Source organism: Muntiacus reevesi, unplaced genomic scaffold, assembly GCF_963930625.1.
Source record: "Muntiacus reevesi unplaced genomic scaffold, mMunRee1.1 SCAFFOLD_98, whole genome shotgun sequence".
Lineage (NCBI taxonomy): Eukaryota > Metazoa > Chordata > Mammalia > Artiodactyla > Cervidae > Muntiacus > Muntiacus reevesi.
Genome location: NW_027077871.1, coordinates 439,090 through 464,228, shown reverse-complemented (window position 1 = coordinate 464,228; position 25,139 = coordinate 439,090). Strand labels below are relative to the sequence as shown.

Sequence of the window (25,139 nt, the reverse complement as noted above, 5' to 3'; positions counted from 1 at the left end):
GGCCGAGTGGGGCCCCTGAGCCCCTCCGGGGCCGTCACGGCTCTGGGGCTTACCTATACCTGGGGCTCGCTTGGCTTTCTCATTCTCTGCAGAAGTCTCGTTGTGCGTGTGTTCCCAGCTGACTGTCCCCAAGCCCTTGGCTGTCCTGAGGAGTCTCTAGGGGAGGAGGGACGCTGGGGGCGTTGTGGGGCTGCCCCCTCCAGCCTGGCAGTCACTGTGCTCTGTACCCGCCGGGGGGCCGCACGCCCCACGTGTGCCTCAGGCTGAGCTCATCCACGCCGCAGTTCTGACTCGCGTTTCCTGGCCTCCGAGAAGGTCGGGGGCATCCTGGAGCGTTTGCCACGTGGACGCCTTCTCTTGTGAGATGCCTGCCGGGAAGTCAGCTGTTGATCTCTGTGGTTGTCGGTCTTCTTAAAAGAGCGATCTGTAGGCAAGGAGCCCCTGTGCATGCGGCCAGCACACCGCCCCCTGCTCCTCCCTGGTGACCGGTGCTCGGCACCCTGGTCTCAGCACTGGGTGGACGGGGTGGGAGGGTGCGGCTGTCCCCGGCGCTCTGGCCTGCCGGCTGGGTCCCTGCACCGTGTGGCATCTGCCTGCCGCGGTCCCCCAGGCGCCCATCTGTCTGCATCCCTCACGGCGCTTCTCCAGGCCTCAGCCGGCTGCCGTGTGCGTTCTTGTCCACTGACCCCTACTCCTCCCTTGACAGTCATGTGGCAGGAGTTTCAGAAGTTGTTTATCTGCCCATTTTAGTGGGTAGTTCCATTGCTCACTGTTTTTAAAGTAACTATCCAGTGAAATTTAAAGATACTTAAATAAAGCGAACTAAAGACACCAGGAAAAAGTTGTATGTGTTGGTGGAAGTTTTAAACCATCACGAACATGAGTGAAGAGAAGATGCACATAGCCACTGTCAGGGCCTCCTTGGTGGCTCAGTGATGAAAGAACCTGCCTGCTGATGCGGGAGACCGCAGTGTGACCCCTGGGTTGGGGTCTGGAGAAGGGAATGGCTACCCACTCCAGGACTCTTGCCTGGGAAACCCCATGGCTAGAGGAGCCTGCTGGGCTACAGTCCGTGGGGTCGCAGAGGTAAACACGACTTCGTGACTAAACTGCAGCAGTGGCCCCCATCTTCCCTCACACGACGGTGCTGAGTTGGGCATTCTTGTTGCAAAGCTGTGAGGTGAAAGCCGGGAGGGAGCATTAATATTTAAAAGGACGAGGGAGAGAGTTCGCTGAGAATATAATCCTCATCTGAAACGTCTAGGGAAGTCAGCTGAGCAGCCACTGCAGCTGGTTAGCTGAGCGTGGGTGGTCCTGCCGGCTGGAGAACGTGCGGACAACCTGCCAGCGGAATGCCCAGGATGCCGGCTGGCGTTTACGACCGGGAGGTCAGGACGGCGTGGCCGGGCCTGTGCGCAGGGGCTGCTGCTCCCCCAACGGTCCTGGGGCGGTTTCAGCATCTGACGATGCGGAACACAGAGCCAGTGTCACCCGAGGGTTAGCTGTCATCCTGTAACACCGCCAGAGTATCTAGCAGTAAACTTAACCAGAGATGTCTGTGACCTGTAAGGAGAAAGTCGTACAACTTTGCTGAGAGAGAATGACCATAGTTTGTCTGAATGAGAAGATCCCTTGTGTAATTTCCCTTGCCCCATGTTATCCTTAAGCTCATCAGAATCCTCATAGGACCTTCGGTGGGGCCAGCTGATGCGGGGGTGTCATGGCGGGGACAGGGGCGGGGTTGGCAGGATGGGGCTCGGTGGGGCTGTGCAGGCACCATGCGGGGCAGCTGCCCACCCTGCCGTCCGTCCACAGCGCGGCAGTTTGCTGTCGGAGCTGGGCTTCCAGCTGGGGGCGGAGGCCGCGACCTTCTCGGTGGGCGTCACTGGGATGACTGGCGGCAGAGTGGAGGCCGATGAGCCGTGGGTCACGGGGCTCAGGAGACATGGGCTCCTTTCCAGACTCACGGGGTGGTGGTCTCACGGCTCTGAACACACTCAGAGCACTGGCTGTGTACCAGGGTAGGTGAATGATAAATCAGAGAAACTGTTACTTAAGAGAGCAAATTCCAGAAGATTTAAAATGTCCACACAGGGATTTCCCTGGGAGGCCAGTAGTTAAGACTCTGTGCTTCCGGGGTGGGGACCAGGGTTCATTCCCTGCTTGGGAACCAAGACACCACATGCCATGTGGTGCAGCCAAAAGTTAAGAAAAAGTTAACACAAAATATTCAACTGTGGGAAAAAAGTTTTGGAAACCATGTTTTCTAATCTCAGATGAAGGCTTTCTGGTGTATGACACAAACCCAGAAGCCATGAAGTGGGAAATGGAGAGGTTTGACTTGTTCAGTTGGAATTTCAGAAGTTTTATATTAAGAGAAAGACGAGAAGCAAAGCCTATAAGACTTGGTAGGAGAACGTTGATAACATATTTAGCAGACAGAGGGGAACTCTCCTGTGGGTGTGTAGCTCCCACAGTTACTAGAAAGCAGGGACCCCGGGGAAATATGGGCCAGGGGTGTGGTCTCCCGGACTTGGAGGGAGAAGCAGAGGGGCAGGACTGGGGGGTGCTCGGGACTGTGGGTGCCCCCACCCCGAGCGCCGACCGCGGTGGGAGCCCGTGTCGCTCTTTGTCCGGGGGGTCTTAGCGGTCCTGTGGGATTGTGGGGGTTTGCAGCCCCTGGGGGAGCCACAGTGGGCCAGTGTGCAGGGCGGAGGGGGTGCGGGTACACACGGGCGTCAGGGTCACCGTGCAAGTAGGGGCGGTGAGCACGAGCACCTCTGTTCTGTGACGGGAGGGATTCTGCAACACACTTCTCCTTAGAAGAAGGTGACTTAGAGAAGCGTGCTGGGTGCTGCCGCTGGGAGGCTGGGTGCGCGTGCCCACCTGGAAGGGGTCTGAGCGTTTGCCACAGCCTGAGGCCTGGGCCCTCAGTGTGGAGCGGGCACGCGGGCGCCCCCAGCAGCCCTTCAGCACGGGAGTCTGGGTGCCTGCCCCCAGAGGGTCTCACTGGCTTGTCTTCTCTCTCGGGCCCTCGCGTGGCCGCTCAGGTGGCCGCTCAGGTGGATGGTGAGTCTGAAGAGGAGCAGGAGTCGGCCGGCACCGCAGATGAGGAGGAGGACGGGGACGAGTCCGACCTGGTAACACCCGCGTGCGCGCGTGACGCGAGTCCTGGGTCCTGCCCCGTGGGGAGGCCCGCGTGCAGAGCCAGGAGGGGCCTCAGGGCTGGTGGGCGGCGGGCCCAGGGGAGCCACTGGCCCTGCAGGCTGGGCGGGGCACAGCGCTGAGGGGGTCGGAGGCTCGGCTTGGGGGGCGGCGGGCCCAGGGGAGCCACTGGCCCTGCAGGCTGGGCGGGGTACAGCGCTGAGGGGGTCGGAGGCTCTGCTTGGGGGCGGCGGGTCCCGGGGAGCCACTGGCCCTGCAGGCTGGGCGGGGCACAGGGCTGAGGGGGTCGGAAGCTCGGCTGGGGGCGGCGGGGGCTTGGTGAGCTTGTGCCCTGTCCGTCCAGCCAGGGCAGGTGTCTGAGAGCGAGACGGTGGCCGCGTGGGGGCTGAGAGGATGTGGGGGCGGCCCTGTGGCGATGAGCGTGTTTCCCTGGGGCCTGGCCCTGGCGCAGTGCAGCTCACGTCCCTCCCTGGGCTCTGCCACGGAGGTACAGGGCGCTGGGGCCCAGCTCCAGGGCTCAGGCTCCCAGGCAGCTCTCGGGATGGCACTGAGCCGCCCCGGTGTGTCTGTGGATCTCGTGAGCACAGGCTGTTAAGTGTCTCCTCATCCTTGGTCAGCAGGGCCGCGAGACCCTCGCGTTAGACTTGGCAGCGTGGTTTGTGGGCCGGCTTTCTAGTCTGTCTAGCTCAAGGCAGCTAGATCCTGTCTGCGTGGAGGTGTGAGATGCAGACACTCAGGAACTGTGACATGTCATGAGCAGTGACAGTCTCTTCTTGTTCTCTGGGCTCTGGCTCATTTGGATGTAGACCTGAAGCAGACCGAGGCTTTGTCCTTTTCTCGAGAGCAAGGCGAGTGGTTGCGTGCGAGTGAAAGTGGCTTCTTACTGAACTGCTTTAGTTCCTGCTAGAACTTTCCCATTTATTCTTTTTTGTGCTGAAACTCAAGTAACCAGGCTTGGAGTGATGTTTAGGGACAAGCATTAGTATCTTTATGAATGTGACCTGGAAGGGACCATCTGGGAGTGAGAGGGGTCTTGTGGTTGAGGGGTGGCCACATGGCAGGAGCCAGAGCCTCTGCGCCCGGAGCCCACGCTCTGTGTTTCTGCCCTCCACCTGCTCCCCAGAGCTCTGAGTCCAGCATCAAGAAGAAGTTCCTCAAGAGGAAGGGGAAGCCTGACAGCCCCTGGATCAAGCCGGCAAGAAAGAGGAGGCGGAGAAGTAAAAAGAAGCCCTGCTCTGTGCTAGGTAACCACGGAGCTGCACACAGCCTGGGCGGGGTCGTGCCTGGGGACTGGGTTCTGCAGAGGGCTTCGTTCACCACTGTTAGGAAAACAGACGCCCAGCAGTGACTTTATCAGAGCTGTGTGGGGGCTGCCCCGGGAGGGTGCCCGGGGGTCTCCTGCCCGCAGGCCCTGAGGGGTGGCTGCCTGCTGACCGCTCCCCCACAGCCTGCGTCCTGCCCTCGGTGTCCTGGGGCCAGACCCTGGGCCACGAAGCGGTGCTCAGCCCTTTGATCAGTCCCCTTGATCCGGGGGTGGTTCTGTCTCAGGCTGACTGGGAGGGGAATGACCTCAGGCTCAGTGGCCCAGCCCTGGTCTGTAGCCTTGCTGTGAAGGGCTGAACGCAGCAGGGGGTGAGCCCCTCTGGGCCCGTGACCGAAGGCCCTGCCACGCCCTGTGCATGGCCGATACCCCTCCCCGCTCAGCCCTCGCGGCCCGGCGCTGCTCTGCGGGGTCCTCGCCTGGGGTCAGCGCCGTGGAGCCCGCTCACGGAGGGCACTTCTCTTTGGCTTCTCCATGTGTCACTGGGTCATCCGCGTCGTTGCTGGTGGGAAGTGCTACACGTCCTCTGTTCTCCGATAGAGAAGCAGGTCATGGAGCTGCCCCTGAAGTGCAGAGGGCTGCTGGCGGGCCCGCATGGCAGGCGCTCTGAGGCTGGGTCAGGTGGCACCTGGGGCTTGTTTGCCCACCTGCCACCATTCGTCCCTGAAGCTTCTCTCCTTCACTCACAGTTCCTCGTCTCTCTACCTCGAATCATTAGCCGAGATCACACACCCTGTGTTTCTGTTGTCGGCTGACAGAAGCCATTGTAGACCCAAGACTAAAAGTCATTTGGGATGGAGGCTTCATCGCCACCATCTTGGGTATAGCATGCAGAATGCCTGCCGGAATATTTATTCAAGCAGGAGTTTTAATTGTATTCCCTTTGTAAAGTGTTTAAAATTGCACAGTTTACTGGGGTTCCTCAGATGGGTGATGATTTCTGCAGGTGGTCAGCTCCTTCCTGCCTGAGATCTGGGTGCAGACTGGCCTGGACTCAGGGTCTTTGGATACCAAACTTCTGTATTATACCTGTCCAATTCCCGTCATTGAAATAACATCAGTGGCTAGCATTTAAAGCTTGCTTGTGAACTGTGGGCGTTTGCCCTTTGCTGGCGGTGTTAGCTATGCTGTGCAAACGCCTGTTTTCACAGACTTTTTCAGTGAGATGCCCTCACGATGACTGACGCCCAGGCGGCCTTCTGGGTCACATAGGTAGGAACCCCCCACCCCTTGACGGCTCTTCACTTGCACACTCGCCTCTCGTTGGCCTGTTCAGAGTGCGCTACCCTCTGGTGGGTGAGGGGCTCCTTAAACCTTGTTCTCATGGATGGACATTCCCTCCAGCCTTTCCCTGTGGATCCTGGAGCCCACTGCCTGAGCTGGGCAGGTTCCCAGTGACGCTGTGTGTCTGGGGCGTCTTTAGCTGCCGCACAACAGCTAGTCTTTCAAACCTGCCATTTGATTTTTCTCTTAAAGTAACATGGAATGTGTGTACAGTGTTTCTACTTGTGTCCTCACACTGTTTATCAGTCTTAACCCAGCTCATGAGGTTGTAGAGAAAGGCGTTCTCCTGTGTCTGTGCCTTTGCCCTCCTTGGCCCGGCTGCCCCATCCCTGGGGAGCTCGAGTGGAAGTGGGACCAGGCAGCAGAAGTGTGGGCGGGCGGGCGGGCGGGCGGGCGTGTGTGTGTGTGTGTGTGTGTGTGTGTGTGTGTGTGTGTGTGTGTGTGTGTGTGTGTGTGTGTGTGTGTGTGTGTGAGTGAGCTGCCTGGCTGGTGAGTGTATGTCTTGCACGTGCATGTGTGTGATTTGTGTGGCTGGTGAGCGTCTGTGTGTCTTGCATGCGTGTTTGTGTGATCTTTGTTGCTGGCGCGCGCGTGTGTGATCTTCGTTGCTGGCGCGCGTCTGTATGACATGCGTGTGTGTGATCTTTCTTGCTGGCGCGCGTCTGTATGACACGCGCGTGTGTGATCTTTGTTGCTGGCGCGTGTCTGTATGACACGTGCGTGTGTGATCTTTGTTGCTGGCACGCGTCTGTATGTCTCTTGTGCACATGTGTGTGATCTGTGTGTCTGGCGAGCGTCTCCATGTCTCGTGTGCACTTGTGTGTGATGTGTGTGTCTGGAGAGCGTTTGTATGTTCTGCATGCGAGTGTGTGTGGTCTGTGTGGCTGGTGAGCCTCTGTGCCGCGGGGGTGGTGATGTGTTCCCAGCCCCACCCCGTTTGATGAGCGTACCTTTGGTTGCAGGTTCTGAAGCCTATGCGTCGTCCTCGGGCAGCGCGGAGCCAACGGCGCCTGGCGATGGCGGAGGGTACATGGAAGTGCCACTGGACTCCTTGGATCTCCGTGTCAAGGGTGCGCTGACCTCTGACACAGAAGGTGAACGCGTGCGTGGTGGGGCCAGTGGGGGGAGGGCCTGTTGGATGCCGTGTGGGCAGGACGCTGTGCCAGTCGCCGTGCCCCAGAGGTCGGGTGCAGACAGGTGCCGGGGCGGTAGTCCCGCGGGCCACACGCGCTCTTGTTGGGCTCCCCGCAGGAGGCGCCTCTGCCCGCAGGTGGCAGTGTTCTGCGTAACCTGTTTCACAGTCTCGCACTCCCGCAGTGTTGGTGGAAATGTGTGTCCCCTTGGTGTCGAGCTGCTGGTGCTCAGATGCCCCGTGCTGCGTCTCCGGGCCTGGGCCCCTCACCGAGGTCCTCGCTCCACAGCACTGGGGTCCTGGCACTGGGGCCGTGTACTCCCACCGTCCGAAAACCTTTATCTGGGGAAAGGAGCTAGTAGCTATTTGACCTTCTTGGGAAATCAGTTTGAAATGAAATCTGGGGCTAATGTAAAACCTGTGTTAACTTTGTCTCATGGGCTTTGCTGGCTGAAGGGTATGGCTTCCAGTGGGGTTCAGCCGGACATTCTGGAAAGGACAAATGAATGGCCTTTAGCTGTGAACACCAGGGGAGTTTGGGTTACTTGTTCAACTTGGGCAACTACATCTGTAGCTTAGGAAGAAAATCAGAGGCTTATCCATCAGAGAAATAGTAGCTTTTCTTCTTGTTGCAAATGGAGCAGAAACCATCCAGTGATCCCCTCACGCCCTCCTTCCCGGTGACATGACGTGTGTGTTCTCTGCTTCTAAACGTTCTTAGCTTTGTCTCAGGAACGTGCTGACTTGGACGCCTGCAGGAAGCAGTGCTTATTTTACCAAATTGTCCACGGTCGGCAGTGTGAGGGCACTGCAGCCGGGATGCTTGTCTAAGCTGAGCCCCGGGCTGAGGGGTCGGGGCCTCTGCCTTCGCGTGTTTATGTTCAGTTCCTCCGAGTAAGGGCCACACTGGTGAGAGCTCTGCATTAGGAGGAGAGGCCGCTGCTGGGCGCCGGGTGAGATGCTTCTCTGGGGGTGTTTCCCATGGCGCCAACCCTGCCGGGGGCCGCCCAGTCACGCGGTATGTGCAGGGATGAGTTGGAGTCTCCAGTTGTATGTATTCAGTCCTGGAGTTTCAGACCCTCGAGGAGGCAGCTGTAGAGCCCGAGGCTGGACGGGAGGGCAGGGGCCTGGGGCTCCTTGGCAGCAAGCCCTGTGACCTGGACCAGCGGGAAGGCGGGGACCGACCTGGTCACAGGGTCCCGGCTCTAGCCTGGAGAACATTTTGCGTCGGGATGGGCAGTCCCTCATCTGTGCCTGTGGGTCTGCCGAGCTGAGGTCAGGTGCTGCTCTGACCCCGGTGGGCAGGTGGCCAGAGCCGAGGTGGGGACTCACGGGGTCTGCTAGGGCCCGTTCGTCTGACGCTCTGTGGCTCCGCTGCCTGAGCTGCTGGCAGGTCCTCCCCTCGCCCTGACCTTGCGGCCCGTGTCCTGGTCTCAGAGTCAGCTTGCTGAGCAGGGTTGGGGTCCCCACAGGTGGGTTTGCTCTTGGGCGGCAGCGAGGGCGGGGCCCCGCGGGGTCTCAGGGTCGCCCTCCAGCCTGATTCCTGCACGAGTGGGAGCTCCTGCCGCCGGGGCACAGCTGGGCCTGGGTGCCGCGCAGGGAGGGGAGTGGGCTGCGGGACTGTGCCGTGAGAAGGAGCAGGGCACTCGCCTTCCTCTGAAGGCCGTAGCTGGGCTGAGGGCTCTTTCTGGCCACCAGCCTGTGTCCCCAGCATGAGCCAGCCTGGCTGCAGGCCCCCTTTCCCTAGCACTGCCCCCTCACCTGCCTGTAGGCAAGTCGGGGTGATGTTGCTGTTCCTAAAAGGCTCACTGTGGTCCTGGTTTTCTTCTTTGTTCTCCCCACGTCCGTCATTCAGCCGGATGAGCAAGCTCTCTGTTCGGTTATAGTGGGTCATCACTAAACAGGCTGCCTCTAACCCCCTCCAAGTGGTGCTAACTTGCTTCAGTCGTGTCCCACTCTTTGCGACCCCATAGACTGTAGCCCGTTAGGCTCCTCTGCCCATGGGATTCTCCAGGCGAGAACACTGGAGTAGGTTGCCATGCCCTCCTCCAGGGGAATCTCCCGACCCAGGAACTGAACCCGCATCTCTTATATCTCCTGCATTGGCAGGTGGGTTCTTTACCTCTAGCGCCACTTGGAAAACCCAAAGTGTTTCTAGATATTACCAAATGTCTTGAAGGCAAAGGAATCAAGCTCCATTGTGTCAGACTGTTTGTGACCCCATGGACTGTAGCCTGCCAAGCTCCTCTGTCCATGGAGTTCTCCAGGCAAGAACACTACAGTGGGCTGCCATTCCCTTTCCCAGGGGATCTTCCCAACCCAGGGATTGAACCCAGTCTCCTGCACTGCAGGCGGATTCTTTACCATCTGAGCCCCCAGGGAAGCCCCCTTCTAAGTGGACCAGGCGCTCATTTTGTGGCTGCGGTTCTGAAAGTGAGCAGGGAAGACAAGCACTCTCCTCGTGGGGAGTGGAGTCTTGACCTGGGTTCCCTGTGTCCTGCCGTGAGCGTGTCTGCAGGGACCCTGTGTCCGGGTGCCCCGAGTGTAGCGGAGCGTCTGGGCAGGTGGCTTGGCGGCGACACTCACGTGTCTGCTGTGCCGCAGGGTTGGCCAACGGTCCTGATGTGGGTGAGACGGATGGCCTCCAGGAGGTGCCCCTCTGCAGCTGCCGGATGGAGACCCCAAAGAGCCGGGAGATCACCACTCTGGCCAACAACCAGTGCATGGCCACAGAGAGCGTGGACCACCAGGTAAGCAGGCTGCGTTGTGTCGGGGGAGGACCCTGCCTGGCCGCGCCAGGCTGCCTGGGAGACGGCTGTTTGTGCGGCCCTGCCGGGAGGCTGGGGGCCATCTGCGTGGCCGTGCTGGGAGGCTGGGGTGGATGTGGCCGTGGGTGCTGCTCTGCTGAGGCCGCACTTCGCAGAGGCTTTCCTGCTTCGCTGTGAACGTGAACGTGGATAGCAGAGACTGGGGTTCCGCCTACCTTCTTTGGAGGAGCTTCCCACACAGAGAGCCTCGCAGCTGACCTCTGACCTCGCTGCTCAGGGCCAGCCGCTGGCTTTGAGCCGGCGGTCACAGCATGTCTCGTGGAGCAGAAACAGCAGCGGCTCCTGCTATTACGTGACGCCTCGTGGACGGTTGGACGTGGGTGTCCTCTGCTCCGGCCAAACGCAGGCAACTTCTGCCGCCTGCTGCGGCCCTGCACCCGCCTGGCCTGGGCTGTTCCCGGCCGGTCGGTCCCCTTCGTCCTGGGTCACAGGGCTGGAGGCCTGCACTCGTCCGGGCGCTGCGGCGGCCCCTGTGCCCAGCTGGGTTTGGCCAGAGCGCCTGGGCAGGGACGCGTCGGGTTCCCTTGCTCGTGGCTCCCTGCAGCGCAGCTGTGCCCTCGGAGCGCTGCTAGGCGAGCAGCTGGGCAGCTCCCGTTCTTCCTGCCATGACCGTGACGTCACTAGGGCAGGCGACCCCTCGCCTGCAGGGCTGCTGGGCCCCTGAGGTGGGCCTGTCCTGGGTTCACAGAGCAAGTAGGGATGTCTTTTCCTGCTTTTCTGAGTAATGAGCTGGTGCTTCAGCTGTCCCTCCCCGCTGCCATTCCCCGGAGTTCATCTTAGGAGCTCAGGGTCTTTTCCTGGGAAATTGATCCAGAAAACAGTACATGTCAGATGTTTGGCCTGATGAGTGTCTCAGGTGGCGGGCACTGCAGTAACCACCCCGGGGCAGAAAATGGGATTGGCCGTGAGCAGCCGCCCCCCGGCTTCTGTGCTCTCTGAATGGTCTCACCATCCATGTGGGTGTCTCTGGACTTTGCGCTTCTCTGTGGGACGGCTGGGCCATTGGACACCAAGGTTGGAGTCAGTGGCTCCCAGACACACAGGGCGCCCAGCCTGCTTGTCTGCAGTTCGGACAGAGGTGGACCTGGCACAGTGGAGGGGTGCGCCCCAGCTAGGGCGTGGTGCCTGGGTTCTTCCTCTGACTGCCCATGTGTACCATCCCCTCAGAGCCTCACGGTGTGAAGCTGTGCCGCTCACTGTTCACTTAGCAGCCGATGGTTCAGTAAGGACCTTGTCACTTCAACTCATCACGTTACACAGCAGAGCGTCCCAGAGGAAGGGCCTTCACTTCATTGCCTGGTCGTTGAGGCAGTGGATTTGTTCTCTGTTGTTTTCAGAGGTTGACCAGTTCTACTTCTAAAATATCATTGTGAACTCATGTGTTTAAACAGATTCAGCAGGTTTTAGTCTTTGTGTTATTGTTATCATTGAAGCTTCCCCGCAGCCCCTGGGCCTGCAGGACCCTCTTCATCTGGGACTCAGAACGTCACTTCACAGTGATACTGAAATGCCATTATGAAGATCGTTTTTGAAATGATGCTTAGAAAGTGAAGTGCCTCTATTTGCTGCTTCACAGAGCGCACAGGAGCACATGTACGGTTGCATGGTCTGTGTAACTTGGAGAACACGTGATCTCCATGGTGTTACAGTCAAGACACCTGGATGGTCTCAGGGTAGGGATACGAACTTAGTGGATGACTGAGAGGTTTACATCGCAGCAGATCTTTTAAGGAACCCCCTTGTGGAGTCAGAGAAGAATGTCCACACTTGTCTGCTCTGAATGCAGAAGCAGATATACGCCCTGGCTGTCTTATTAAACCAGATGTTAAAGAATTTTGTGAACAGTATGAAACAACGACACGTTTCTCATTAAATATTTTAAAAATAATTTTTATTTAAAATATGTTCTTTATGTGATAGGTTTATTGTTGTTTTAAAATAAGTTGATATTTCAGTTCTTCTCTCTTAATTTCTAACACGGTCAATATTAATGGGTGTACTGCACTTGGGCAGAGCTCTTTGGGCCTTCAGGATGCACAGGCACGCTGCAGTCAGGGACTCTGTGGATGCCGTTCTCCATCCTCCTCTCTCTCTTGTCCGGTCCTGCGCTCTTTCTGCTCAGCTCTGTCCAGGAGTCCTTGTGCTCCGACTTGAGGGGCGTCTGGCAGGTTGGGTTTGAGGGCTCCTTGTGGCTGGCCCGTGCTGGCCCCAGGTCCTAGGCTGGACTTGCTGGGGTTGGGCAGTGTCTGCCAGGCTGCCTGCTCTTCTAGGATACAGGGAGGACCTTCTGGAATCTGGCTCCTACCTGTCCAGGGTCCATGGGATGCTGCCCTGCCCCCCGCCCGGACACTGGTGTCTCAAGGCCCCCCCCACCCACTTGCATCCTGTGGCCTTTGGTTTTGATTTAAATGTCATCTCTGGTTTTGGTTTTGGTGTCTAATTGCTCTGGTTTTTTTGTGGGATTCTAGGGAATTCTTAAGCTGCTGTTATTTTCCCCCAAATATTTCTCTCTTTGAATGCCCAGGCACTTCGGCCTCACCAACTGACACCCTCAGAGCCTGTTCCCTCATCTCCTTCCCTTGAACTTTACTGAGGCATCGTCCACATGCTTGAGGTTGCCTCTTTCAGAGTGTGTCTCTCTGTCACATATGTCACATATGTGTCATATATGTGACAGAGAGACACACAGTCGTGCAACCAGCACACTCCTGATTTCTGTGCAGGGGCGGGGGGCATCGACTCTCCCTGGACCCATTGTCACCTGACCTGTTTCTCCTGGTGGGCTGGGTGGACGTGGAGGACTGGGCCGCCTGCCCCTGCCCCGTGCTGGGTGTGGTGTGCTGACCTGGTCTCTCCTGATGGCAGCTGGGCAGGTGCACGAACAGTGTGGTGAAGCACGAGCTGATGCGTCCGTCCAGCAAGGCGCCGCTGCTGGTGCTGTGTGAGGACCACCGGGGCCGGATGGTGAAGCACCAGTGCTGCCCCGGCTGCGGCTACTTCTGCACGGCCGTGAGTGCCGCCCCCTCCAGGGCGCCAGGCCCCCAGTACCCCTGCCGCTCCCGGGTCTGCCCGGCAGGGCCGCCGGCCCCCCACCCCCAACCCCGAGTGCTCACCGCAGTGCCCCGGGCCATCTTCCTCGGGGGCTCGGCCACAGATGCCCACGGCCTCTCTCGGGCTTGTGGGCTCCACGTGGCCCTTTGTGCTCTGGGCTGAGGGCCTCTCTCCTGGGGCTTCTCCAGACGCCACAGCTCTGTGCCCTCCCTGTCCTCAACATCCTTTTTTGCTTCTGTTGAAAGATGGCCCCGGGTCGCGCTATCCACCCCAGCGCCCAGCCTGCAGTTGGGTGGGTTCTGTTGAGGGCTGTTGCCAGCTCTCAGGTCTGTGAGTCTGCTTCCCGGGTGCGTCCTCCGTGGGTTTCCTGTGGACCTGGTCTTACACACGGCCCACCCCCTGAGCAGCGTGGCGCAGAGCACAGCGCAGGGGTGGGGATGCCCTCCGCTTCAAGCAGGACGCGAGTGGTTGCACCTCGGGAGGGCGCAGGGCCGCAGGCCATCCTCTCCTTCCCGTGCTGGCTTCCTGTCCCGCCCGGTGCCGTACCTCGGGTTCACTTGCTTTCTGCATTTTAGTCCCAGTTTGAAGAATGACTTGTCGCCTTCCCGTCTTTAGGGTAATTTTATGGAATGTCAGCCTGAGAGCAGCATTTCTCATCGTTTCCACAAAGCCTGTGCCTCTCGAGTCAATAATGCCAGCTACTGTCCCCACTGTGGGGAGGAGACCTCCAAGGCCAAAGAGGTGACCATTGCAAAGGCAGACACGACCTCCACGGTGACCCTGGCCCCTGGGCAGGAGAAGAGCTGTGCAGTGGAGGGCAGAGCCGACACCACCACGGGCAGGTACGTGCCCCCAGCCCTCAGGGTCCACCTGATGAGGCCTGACGTCCCCGGTGTGCCAGGGGCCTCCCTGCTGGCGCACGCGCCATGAGCTCTGACACGTGAGGCTGGGAGGCACGCTGACTTGCGTTTGCTCACTGCACTGTGCACGCATCTCCTCTGCACACTCATTCGCCTTTGTGTGAACCTGTGTCACACTGTCCTCAGTGATACGTGTCAGTGTTTTGTGTTGAAGCACAGTGCTCCCTGAGACAGCAGTGCCAGCACGTGCCTGTCCCTGTCTGCATGTACCTGTGTGTACGTGTACGATGTGGAACATTAGTATCAGCTGCTGTATAGTTTGCCGTTGCTGTGTTATGTTTCGGAGACCCTAGCTGAACACACAAGAAACAGTCTACAAGAGAAGGATTTGTATTGCAAGCATATAGTTTTCTTCCTAAAAGAATTAGTTGGAAATAGCTGAAGAACTCATAGAGCCAATTGGAGTCAGTCGCCAGATGATTAGTTAAGGAAAGGTGTCAGAAATCTTGTCCTCACCAGCCTGTCCAGCTGGAAGCCAGGGTGAAGGAGAGCCTTCAAAACAGCAGCAAACTCATGACCTACCCTAATCTGTAACTAAAAGTCCGCTGAAGGTTATTCAAGAGGCTTAGATTATAAACATTCAAAACCTAGTATTGGAATGGTGTTGATGCCATCATATTTTTGTGAATTAATTATGTTAATATGTAAATTTAATGCTCTTTTAGTCAAAATTCCAAGGTGTTCCTTGTGTTGGTCAGGCAGTGGACTTGAGATTCAACCTGGAGTTCATTCTCTAAAGCAAATTTGAACATTTGGCCAGAAGTCCAAGAAAGGTTGCCCTCGCTTCTGAGTGTCCTCTGTTCCCTGGGGATTTGGTCTGCCTCTGGGCGCTTCCCTCCGGGCCCAGAGTGGACAGTCAGTGAGCCCTGGGTCATTTTCCATCTCAGAGGAGCAGCACAGGTGGGGGTCTGAGGGGCCCTGTTTTGTGTATTCATTGGTTTCCATAGGAGGGGGGAATTTGCATGTCTCTAAAACTCAAAATTCCACTTACTTCCTCCTCCCCGAAGCGCTGCTGGCCCCCTGCTCTCAGAGGATGACAAGCCGCAGAGCCTGGCCCCCCAGGTGCCGGAGGGCTTCGACCCCACCGGGCCGGCTGGGCTGGGGAAGCCGGCGCCTGGCCTCTCCCAGGGGCCTGGGAAGGAGACCCTGGAGAGCGCACTCATCGCCCTGGACTCCGAGAAGTAAGCCCTTCCTGCAGCCTCCATTCCCCTGTCCTCCTGCGCGAGGCCCCCACTGCATTCCTGGGTGTCCCCGTCCCCCAGGCGTCTGCATGCACCAAGGCCTCATGTGCCCGTCATGTGCACCCCCGAGACGTGGGCGCCCCCAGGAGTCACCAGGCCGCCCCAGCCTGCAGGTGGGGGTGTGTGGGGGTGTGTGTGTGTCCGCGTGCACGTGTGTGGTGGGGGAGCTGTGCTTGCTGCTGAGCCGTGCTCTCTCCGCAGACCCAAGAAGCTCCGCTTCCACCCGAAGCAGCTGTACTTCTCGGCGCGGCAAGGGGAGCTACAGAAGGTGCTGCTCATGCTGGGTAGGTGGGCGGAGACGCCTCTGTCCTCGCAGGGACTGCCCGCCGTGTCCCGCCCTGTTCCACTTCTCTGCTCGGTGCACACGGGCCGCCCCTGGGGTTCAGCCTGTTTGCCATGCTCATGCTCAGTCACGGCAGTGGGTGTATTCGCTCGGAATTAGCAGGAGTGAGGCATGTGACTATTAAGAAGTGCTGTGGAGTCAGTGGGAGCGTGGTCAGTGAACCAGGCTCTGTGCCGTGTGGACACGCCCGTGCCTTCTGTACAGAGAGCAGCCTGGGATGCCCGTGCTGCCAGTGAGCCCTGCCACTGGGGTCTGGCCCGCTGGGTGCTGAGGAGCAGGCAGCGCTTTGCTTCTGAGCTCACAGCTTAGGCCTGACTTTTGGGCTGGAGAAGGTGGATGCAGAATCTCTTTACTTGACAGGAAATCAAGAAACAAGTGTAGCAGTTTGTTCTGGAAAAAAGGTTTTATGACCAAAGTGGCAGTTTTTGTCACTTTCCTTTTAGACCTTGTGTACCGAGGTCGCCTCACTGTCCAGGGTTTACCTCACGGCCTGTGTCCATGTCAGGCTGGGAGCTGCACCCAGTAATTGCCTCCCCCAGGGCCTGGCCTGGGGGTCCTGCTCCCATGGAGCATCCATCCTGGGGCCCCTCCAGCCTCACGTTTGGGCAGAGGCTGGCCAGGGGACACGGGAGAGCCAGGGGCCCAGAGTCAGGCATGGTGCCAGGGCCTTTGACCGCAGCCTGCCTGCCGTCCCCCGGGACCTCCCCACCCTGGACCGGCTCGCCTGGGTGCTGGGGTTGTGCCTGATGAGTGATCGGCACCTACTGTTTGTTTGCAGTGGACGGGATCGACCCCAACTTCAAAATGGAGCATCAGAACAAGCGCTCGCCCCTGCACGCCGCGGCGGAGGCTGGCCACGTGGACATCTGCCACATGCTGATCCAGGTTGGGTGTGGTCTGCGGCGGCAGTGAGGGCCCAGCCTGGCTGCTGGTCCCGAGGGCTGCGTGCCGCTCGCTGTTTCCCGACTGGTTCTCGTGTGCTTTGGGTTTTAGAGTCGCCGACTTCCCAGGCTGGGGGTTCAGCCCAGGCTTGCACGCGTGCCCCTCTGCCCGCCTCCTGCAGTGAGAGCTTGCGTCCTGTGGCCCCGTGGATATCCCATGGTTGTGTGAGGGGCGCCCCCCACCCCGCAGGCACACTGGCCTCTGTGTTGTCTGAAAGTGCGTCGCCCACTCAGCACTGTCTCTCTGGGAGGTACCCCCCCGTCCCAGGCCCCTGTGGGACCTCTGTTCCCCGGAGGCCACCTTTCAGCTGGTTCTTCATCTCTGGATCCTTCAGGAAATTTCCTTTTGCTCGTGGGTCTAGACTTGCCGCTCAGCCCCCAGCTCAGTCTGCGGGGTTTTCTGTCTGGGCTCTGGGGCCCTCCCTGAGCGCCTGTGTTTACCTGGCACACCTCCTCTCCAGCTCTGCATCCTTCGAGTCTACTTTCTTAGGCACTGCTCCACGTGACCCTCAGCTCCTTTTGGGGGTTCACCTGTGCTGCCTCATTTGAATTCCTGGGTCTTTTCTTGCTCCCTGAGTGATCTTTCTCAGTGACCTCTGGGTCTCCCTGCAGTGCTGGAAACTCTGTTCTAGTCTTTCTCATTTCAGGTTTTACCCAAATGCCTGGTGCTGGCTTGTTTGTGTGAAAAGGAAAGGGCTGAAATGCCGGAGGTGGGCTCTTGGTTGGGCCTGTTGGCTGGCAGTTTTCGTGTTGGGGTCCCCAGGAGGGCTCTGGGCCTGGGAGCACAGTGTGCCTCCGCTGGGACCTCGGGGCACCTGTCGCCAGCTGCTGGCCTCCGGTGTGTGGTCGCAGCGGCTCCATCCTGTCCCCGCCTCCTCACTGGTGATGCGCACAGTGTGGAGCCTGCTTTTGCATTGATGTTTACAGTAGGTTTACCTGTTGGTTTAGATTTCTGATGCCTGAGACCTGCTTCTCAGATCCCTCCCAGCTTTGGCTTGGGCAGGCCAGAGGCTCGTTTGGATGGACCTGTTTAAATAGCATGCAGCTGGGTTCTGCTGCCGCCTCTTCTGACTTCCTTCTCCTTTTAGAGGAGGCAGCTCTGCACTCCTTCGAAAGGACCTATTTCCCCCCACCTTTTTGAAAGAAAGAAAAGAAAGTGAATTTGCTTGGTCGTGTCTGACTCTTTGCGAACCCAGGGACTGTAGCTCAATCAGGCTTCTCTGTCCATGGGGATTTTCTAAGCAAGAATACTGGAGTGGGTTGCCATTTCCTTCTCCAAGGGATCTTCCCAACCCAGGGATCAAACCCAGGTCTCCCGCACCACAGGCAGATGCTTTACCGTTTGAGCCACCAGGGAAATTCCACCTTTTTGAAAAAATTTATTTATTTATCTTTTTTTTTTGGTAGTACCGACTCAATGGATGTGAGTTTGAGTAAGCTCCGGGAGTTGGTGATGGACAGGGAGGCCTGGCGTGCTGCAGTTCATGGTGTCGCAAAGAGTCAGACAGGACTGAGCGACTGCACTGAGCTGAGCTGGGTTTTCACTGCTGCTCTGCCTTTTCTCTAGTTGCGGTGCTTGGGCCTCTCTTGCTGTGGAGTGCGAGCTCTGAGTGTTTGGGCCTTGGTAGGTGAGGTGTGTGGGCTCCGCTGTTGCAGCTCCCAGGCTGTCAAGTGCAGGCTCAGTAGTTGCGTCTTATGGGCTTAGTTGCTCTGTAGCGTACGGAATCTTCCCAGATCAGGGATTGAACACGTGTCTCCTTCATTGGCAGATGGATTCTTTACCACTCAGCCATCAGGGAAGACCCCGCTTCTTTTTTAACATTAAAATATGTACGTGTGTACATATTTTTGTTGTTTTAATTGCTAAGTCATGTCTTACTCTTTGTGACCCTGTGGTCTGCAACTCACCAGGCCCTTCAGTCCATGAGATTTCCCAGGCATGAGTACTGGAGTGAGTTGTCATTTCCTTCTCCAGGGCATCTTCCTGACCCAGGGATTGATCCTGAGCCAGGGTGTAAAGAGTCCTGCGTTGGCAGGTGGATTCTTTACCGCTGAGCCACCAGGAAAGCCTGTGTGGTTAATAAAGAAGAGTCTAAAATGTAAGCATCTTGGTTCATCTTAGTGGCTCTAGAGGGAACCGGCCTGGTCTGCTTCTCCCCTGAAGCACCATGTCCCCTCCTTGGGCAGCTCTGAGGATGGCGTCGTCACGACCACGAGTGTGTCTCTGTGGGCTCACTGCCCTGCAGGTACCCTCGGCCACGACTGAGCTCTCTCCACCTCTGAACTCCACGTGGTGGGACTTGTTCGCCTTCTTTCGTTCAAAGAGCAACAACCTAAGGGGTTGTTCAGACCCGGGGGACCCAGCATGGCCTGGGGGCCACTCGCTGACCCATTGCCCATTCCTGCTTCTGCCCACGGGCCATGATTGCGGAAACAGTCCTGGGAGAGAGCACAGGTGTGTTGTGTTCTGTTTTGCAGCTTCTCTTGAGTTATAAACTGTTGGAGAATAAAATGTTACGCATTCGTTTAGAAAGAACCAGCACTGCACACGTTAGTGATCTTTACGGCTCCGCACTGTGTGTCTGAGCCTGGAGGTGCAACAGCTGGGCACCTCTCAGGTGAGATTCTGAAGCGGGCACTCCCCAGGTGGGCTGCCCTTCCCCAGAGCCCCGCGTGCGCGGTGGGCGGGCTCACTCTGCTTCGCCCTGGATCCCACGGTGTTGCTTCTTGGAGGCCCAGCTCTCCTGGGTGCCTACTTCTTGTGTCCTCCTCCCGGCAGGCTCTGGCCCTGGTCCTGTGCCCTCTCCTGGCCCCAGGCAGCCAGGAAGCACCCTTGCTCATGGTGTGGTCAGGGTAGGGGGCGCCTATGAAGAGCGTTTTTGGTTATTCCTGGCCTGACTCATTTCCATGCTGAGGTCTCAATGGGAGCAGCTCCAACTAGGCAGCTGCAGCACTGCGGCCACTGAGCTAAAGGAGACCCATCGGGTGCTGCCTTCCACGCCCTGCAGTGGACTGGGCCAGTCCCAGCCTCTGACCTCGCCCTATTGTCCCCACGCCGGCCCCTGCTCTGGCCTTTCCTCCCGGTTGTCCATCTCTTGTGCACGTCTGTCCTGGCTCTGACCCTGTCCATCATTCCAGGAGGTTTGATCGGGTCCTCTCGCCTGCTCTGCTCTACCTGGTGCCGGCTGTGAGCGGGGGGAGTCTTCTGATGAGGAAGGTGCCTGTCCTCGCAGCCTCGGGGTCCAGGGGAGGGAAGAGCAGCGGCTGTTGCCCTGACATGTGCCGCCCTGTTCTCTGGGGGCCCACCCTTCATCCCCCTCCTCCTGTGTCTCAGATGGCTTGGTGTCATCTCCCAGGCACCCCACCTCTCCCTGGGACGGTCACTCACCTTCGGGCTGGCTTCCCTGCTGTGGTCCTGGGCTGCACACACGTCCTGTGTGGGGCTTCTGTGCCGCTGGTTGGGTGGGTCACGACTGGCTTGGGTTTCAGACAAGTGCACGGAGCACCAGTCCTCGCGGTCCCGGGGTCTTGGTGCTGGGGCGGGGGAGATGTCCCTCTGACCTGGACTCTCTGCAGCGCGGCCCCTGCCTCCACTCCTGCCCATCAGCCTGTGCAGCTCTCTCAGACCTGGGCCCTGCCTTTGGGGCTGCCTACCCCCTGAGGGCTCAGGCTGCTGGGCTCTGGGGAAGCCTTGCCAGGTGTGTGCCCCCAGTCACAGGCGCTGCCTGGCCTTCCACCGACAGAGGGTCATCCTGCCTGTGCACCCGGGCAGAGTGGCTGACCTCATGCTGGCCTGCTGGGCCCCGTGCAGTGCTCCACCCTGCCTGCCCCTCACGTGTGTGCTCCTCCAGGTTGCTCTGGGGGTCCCGGCTCCACCTTGCCCAGTTCGGACCGGTGTCCCGTGGGTGTTTAGGATGTGTTTACCACCTGCCTGGAGGCCAGCGAGTCTCCTTCCAGCCCCCGCTACTCAGCCCCTGGCTTCCGTGTGCCACTCTCCATCTGCTTTTAAGTTTCTCACTAAACCATTACTCTTGTGTTTTAATTGCTAATAATAAAAACAGCCTTGTAGGTGTTACCTCTTCATACATTAGTCTAAGAAGTTAGTTTCTCCCCCACATAGAAAAGGTTCAGCTGCCAAATAGTTGCTTTGCTCCGAGTGGACAACTCACCTCGGGCGTCTGCATTTTAGACAGAATTTACCCAAGGACTCCTGCTCGCTCATCAGTTTTTAAGAGCACCCACTATTAGAAAATACATGCTGGAGATGAATTTTTGTTCAGTTTATTTCAGCGAGCATTAGAACAGCCCAGAAAGAGCTCCAGGTCACTGCAAGCTGGTCCCCTTACCTCCTGGCCCCACCTTGCAGAGAACCTCTCCTCACCTCTTCTTTGTCTGCACTGGGGTCTCACTTTCTTATTTCTAAGGGATTGTCAGTGATGTTGCTATCTTTACCAGGTTAACTTAGAAGTGAAAGCTCTTCCTGACAGAAAATAGAACCGTCACTTTGGAGCCTCAGGCTCAGTCGGCAGACAGACCGAACGTAGCCCCTGTGCTCCCTGTGTCTCCACTGTCGGAGCCCGGGGGGTGTCTCCTCCCTGGTGTGGCTGCAGGCTGAGTGTCTGTCCCTCTTCTCACAGGCGGGCGCCAACATCGACACCTGCTCCGAGGACCAGAGGACCCCGCTGATGGAGGCGGCGGAGAACAACCATTTGGACGCGGTGAAGTACCTCATCAAGGCCGGGGCCCTCGTGGATCCTAAGGTACCCGCCACACGCACCCCACTCCCTGTAGGGCTGCTTATGAGGAGGAGTAGGGCCGCTTCCCTGGGACGCCCTCAGGGGTTGGCAGCCACCGACCACCCACAGGTGTCTGGAAGTAGGCAGCGCAGCTTGTCCAGCGGCAGTTTACTCATGGGAAGTACTGTGAGCGCCGGCTGCACGGAGCCTGCCGCAGACCAGCACCAGTGAGTGAGTGTGCGCGGAGGGTCCTGATCTGTCCTTCACGGTGGGCACCTCCCCTCCTCCGCCTGCTGTTCGGAACCTTTCTCAGGAAAGTTGTCATCATGTGAAGTGCCAGGCTGGACGAAGCACAAGCTGGAATTAAGATTGCTGGGACAAATGTCAACAACCTCAAATTATGCAGACGATGGCGCCGTAAGGGCAGAAAGTGAAGAGGAACTAAACAGCCTTTGAAGAGGGTGAAAGAGGAGAGTGAAAACGCTGGCTTAAAACTCAATATTAAAAAAACTAAGACCATGTTGTGTGGTCCCATCCCTGCATGGCAAATAGAAGGAGAAAAGGTAGAAGCAGTGACAGATCTCCTTTACTTGGGCTCCAAAACCACTGTGGTTGGTGACTGCAGCCTTGAAATTAGAAGATGATTGCTTCTTGGACGGAAAGCTATAACAAACCTAGACAGTGTATTAAAAGGCAAAGACATCACTTTGCCAACAAAGGCCCATGTAGTTAAGTCTAACGGTCTTCCCAGTACTCACGAATGGATGTGAGAGTTGAACCATAAAGAAGGCTGAGCGCCAGAGAATTGATGCTTTTGAATTGTGGTGTTAGAGAAGACTCTTGAGAGTCCTTGGACAGCAAGGAGATCAAACCAGTCAATCCTAAAGGAAATCAGCGCTGAATATTCATTGGAAGGACTGATGCTGAAACTCTAATACTTTGGCCAACCGATGCAAAGAACCAACTCATTGGAAAAGACCCTGATGCTGGCAAAGATTGAAGGCAGGTTGAGAAGGGGACGACAGAGGATGAGACGGTTGGATGACATCACTGATTCAATGGACATGAACTTGGACAAACTCTGGGAGAAGGTGAGGGACAGGACCTGGTGTGCTGCCATCCATGTGGTCGTAAAGAGCCAGACGTGACTTGGCAACTGAACAACAACAACTGGAGAAAGAGAAAAAGAGGCATCCGTATTGGAAAGGGGAAGAAAAAGAATATCTGTGCATAGATGACATGCTCTTGTATGTAGAAAGTCATGAAGAGTTCACACAGATAGAAAGTCATGAAGTGTCCACACGGAGACTTGTCAGAACTGATAAGTGCATTTGAGAAAGTTTAATATAGCAAGTCAGTACAGAAGTATCAGTTGTATTTCTACACTTGTGAATGATTCAAAAAGCAAGTTAAGAACACAGTTCCATTTACAGTAGCATTAAGAAGAATAAAATACTTTGGAATAAGCTTAACCAAGGAGGTAAAAGATTTGTACATTAAAACAATGCTGAGAGAAATTTGAAAAGGCACAGATAAATGGAAATTATCCTGTGTTTGTGGAGTAGAAGCAGGCAGTACTTTCATCCCTTGTTATCTGCAGGGCATCGATTCCAGGACCCCCACAGATTCCACCCCCCAGTGCTCTAGTCCCTTGATGAGACCGTGACCGTCAACCCTCCTCATTGAGATTCTACATCTGTGGGCACTGAGTGCTGACTGTATTGTTAGAAAGTCTTACTGCCCAGAACCCCCTGCAGATCAGTGCAGTCCCTGTCAGAACCCCAACACTGTTGTCTACAGAGAAACCCTGAACGTCGAAACAGTCTTGCCAGAGAGCAGCACTGGCGGCCGCACACTTCCTGACTTCAGAACTTAGAGCTGCAGTAATCCAAAGAGCGTGGCACCTGCCTCGAGACGGACGCGTGGAGCAGCGGATGGAGAGCTGTGCAGAGGTGGACGTGTGGGGCGGTGCAGAGACAGCCTGAAGTGCACCCTGCAGACAGCATCGGGTGATTTCTGTTACGGGCCAGACCATCCAGTGGCAGGAGACAAGTGCTGGGAAAACTGGACTTCCACCCACAGGAGAGTGAGTCTGGACTGCTTTCTTACTGTGTATTCACAAGTTAACCCAAGGGGATCAAAGACCTACATTCAAGAGCTAAAATTGTAAAACATTTGACAGAAAACAGAGAAATTTATGTGATATTGGATTTGGCAGTGATTTCTTGGACGTGACACCATAAGAAGAAAATAGGTAACTTAAACTTTATCAAAATTAAAACGTTGGTCCATCAAAGGAGAGTGAAGAAACCACCCCCCAGAAGAGGAAAATGTTCATCAATTCTGTATCTGCTGGGCCTCGCTCTCCAGATCACACAGACATGTCCTGCTACTCGACAACAAACTGGAGCCCAGCTCAGAAGTGGGTGGAGTTTGAGCAGACATCAGGGAAGATACTTATATTTGAATGGCCATTTGGCACATGAAAAGATGCTCAACATCATTAGTCTTTAGGGAAATGCATTCAAAGCCACAGTGAGACCCCATAGGACAACTGTTGTCTAAATATCAGAAAACAAGTGCCAGCAAAGATGTGGACACGTTCGAGTTCTCATACATTGCTGGTGGAAATGTGAAATAATGTGAAAACTGTAGAAAACAGTCTGGTGGTTCCTCAAAAAAATTAAACACTTACTTTTAACTGTATGATCCAGTGATTCCAGTCCAGGGTGTGTACCCAAGGAGACAGGAAGCAGGGACAGACAGGTGTGTACACACCTGCTTCTCTACGTTGTTTACAGTTACCAAAAGGTGGAAGCCCCCCAGGGTCCGTTGATGTATGGTGGATAAGCCAGATGTGATCCATCCCTGAGGTGGAGCATTGTTCAGTCTTCAAAAAGGAAGGAGATTCCAACACAGGCTGCAACACGGGTGAACTTGAGAATGGTACACTGAGAGAAGGAAGCTGACACAGGACGAACTGTGTGATTCCACTCAGGCGAGGAAGCTGACTCACGATGAACGGTGTGTGATTCCACTCACGCGAGGAAGCTGACACACGGCGAACGGTGTGTGATTCCGCTCAGGCGAGGAAGCTGACACACGACGAACAGTGTGTGATTCCACTCACGCAAGAAAGCTGACACACGACGAACGGTGTGTGATTCCGCTCAGGCGAGGAAGCTGATACACGACGAACGGTGTGTGATTCCGCTCAGGCGAGGAAGCTGACACACGACGAACGGTGTGTGATTCCGCTCACGTGAGGAAGCTGACACAGGATGAATAGTGTGTGATTCCACTCACGTGAGAAAGCTGACCAGGCAGATTTAGAGATGAGGCCCCTCGGGGTGAGGGCAGGGACAGGCTGAGTGGTGTTGCCCAAGCTCCTGCCTGGGCTGGTGGGAGGTCCTGAGATCAGAGTGGTGATGGTTGCTTGGCTCGTAGAGCAATTAACGAGGCCATGGAGTGGCTCAAAAATGGTTTGAATGGCAAGTTTTAGGTTAGATACACACAGTAACAATAAAAGTGTTAAATCTTAGAGCCTTTCACATTAATACACATTTTTTCCACTGAAAAAATCATTATACAATTCATACTAATTTATCAACTCCTTTTTCCCATCAAATTCTATTTTTCTATGTCATTAAATGTTATTCTAAACATTATTTCAGATGGCTATATTTCATGATATAATTTGTATCATTTTTGCCAGATTCACTAGTTTAATATGTGGATGACCAATTTTTATTATACACAATGCTTCAACAGACATTACATAGCTAAGTCTTTTCACATGTTTAAGACAGATTTTCTGGTCAAGGATTTTTGAGGTCAAGATATATAATGATTTTTAAGGCTTTTGATCCCTCTTTCTTAAATGCACCTGGAAGTATGTGAGCACTCATTTCCCTGCACTCTTACCAACACCAACCATTACAGTTAAAAAAATACTCACAGTTTGATATGCAAAAATGAGTTTTTTAAAATTATTTTAATTTGCTTCTGTCAAAGTAAACAGTTTTTTGTATATAGTTATTTACATATGCAGAGTGCATCATGTGAAATGCTGGTCTGGATGAATCACCAGCTGGAATCAAGATTACTGGGAAAAATATCAATAACTTCAGACATGCAGATGATACTATTGTAAGGGCTGAAAGTGAAGAGGAACTAA

The 25,139-nt window shown here is 56.2% G+C and overlaps 1 protein-coding gene across 1 annotated transcript in view; it reads left to right on the top strand.

Moving 5' to 3' along the window:
- Positions 1–879: 879 nt before the first annotated feature.
- Positions 880–25,139, top strand: part of LOC136155206 (histone-lysine N-methyltransferase EHMT1-like) — a 49,127-nt gene continuing 24,867 nt past the window's right edge. Inside the window, exons 1-13 of the mRNA XM_065917068.1 lie at positions 880–909; positions 1,265–1,411; positions 1,816–1,922; positions 2,894–3,140; positions 4,289–4,409; positions 6,733–6,864; positions 9,507–9,652; positions 12,596–12,739; positions 13,397–13,623; positions 14,709–14,882; positions 15,144–15,226; positions 16,064–16,170; positions 20,864–20,986. Coding sequence (XP_065773140.1) covers positions 880–909; positions 1,265–1,411; positions 1,816–1,922; positions 2,894–3,140; positions 4,289–4,409; positions 6,733–6,864; positions 9,507–9,652; positions 12,596–12,739; positions 13,397–13,623; positions 14,709–14,882; positions 15,144–15,226; positions 16,064–16,170; positions 20,864–20,986 — 1,788 coding nt within the window. The remainder of the gene's footprint in view (positions 910–1,264; positions 1,412–1,815; positions 1,923–2,893; positions 3,141–4,288; positions 4,410–6,732; positions 6,865–9,506; positions 9,653–12,595; positions 12,740–13,396; positions 13,624–14,708; positions 14,883–15,143; positions 15,227–16,063; positions 16,171–20,863; positions 20,987–25,139) is intronic.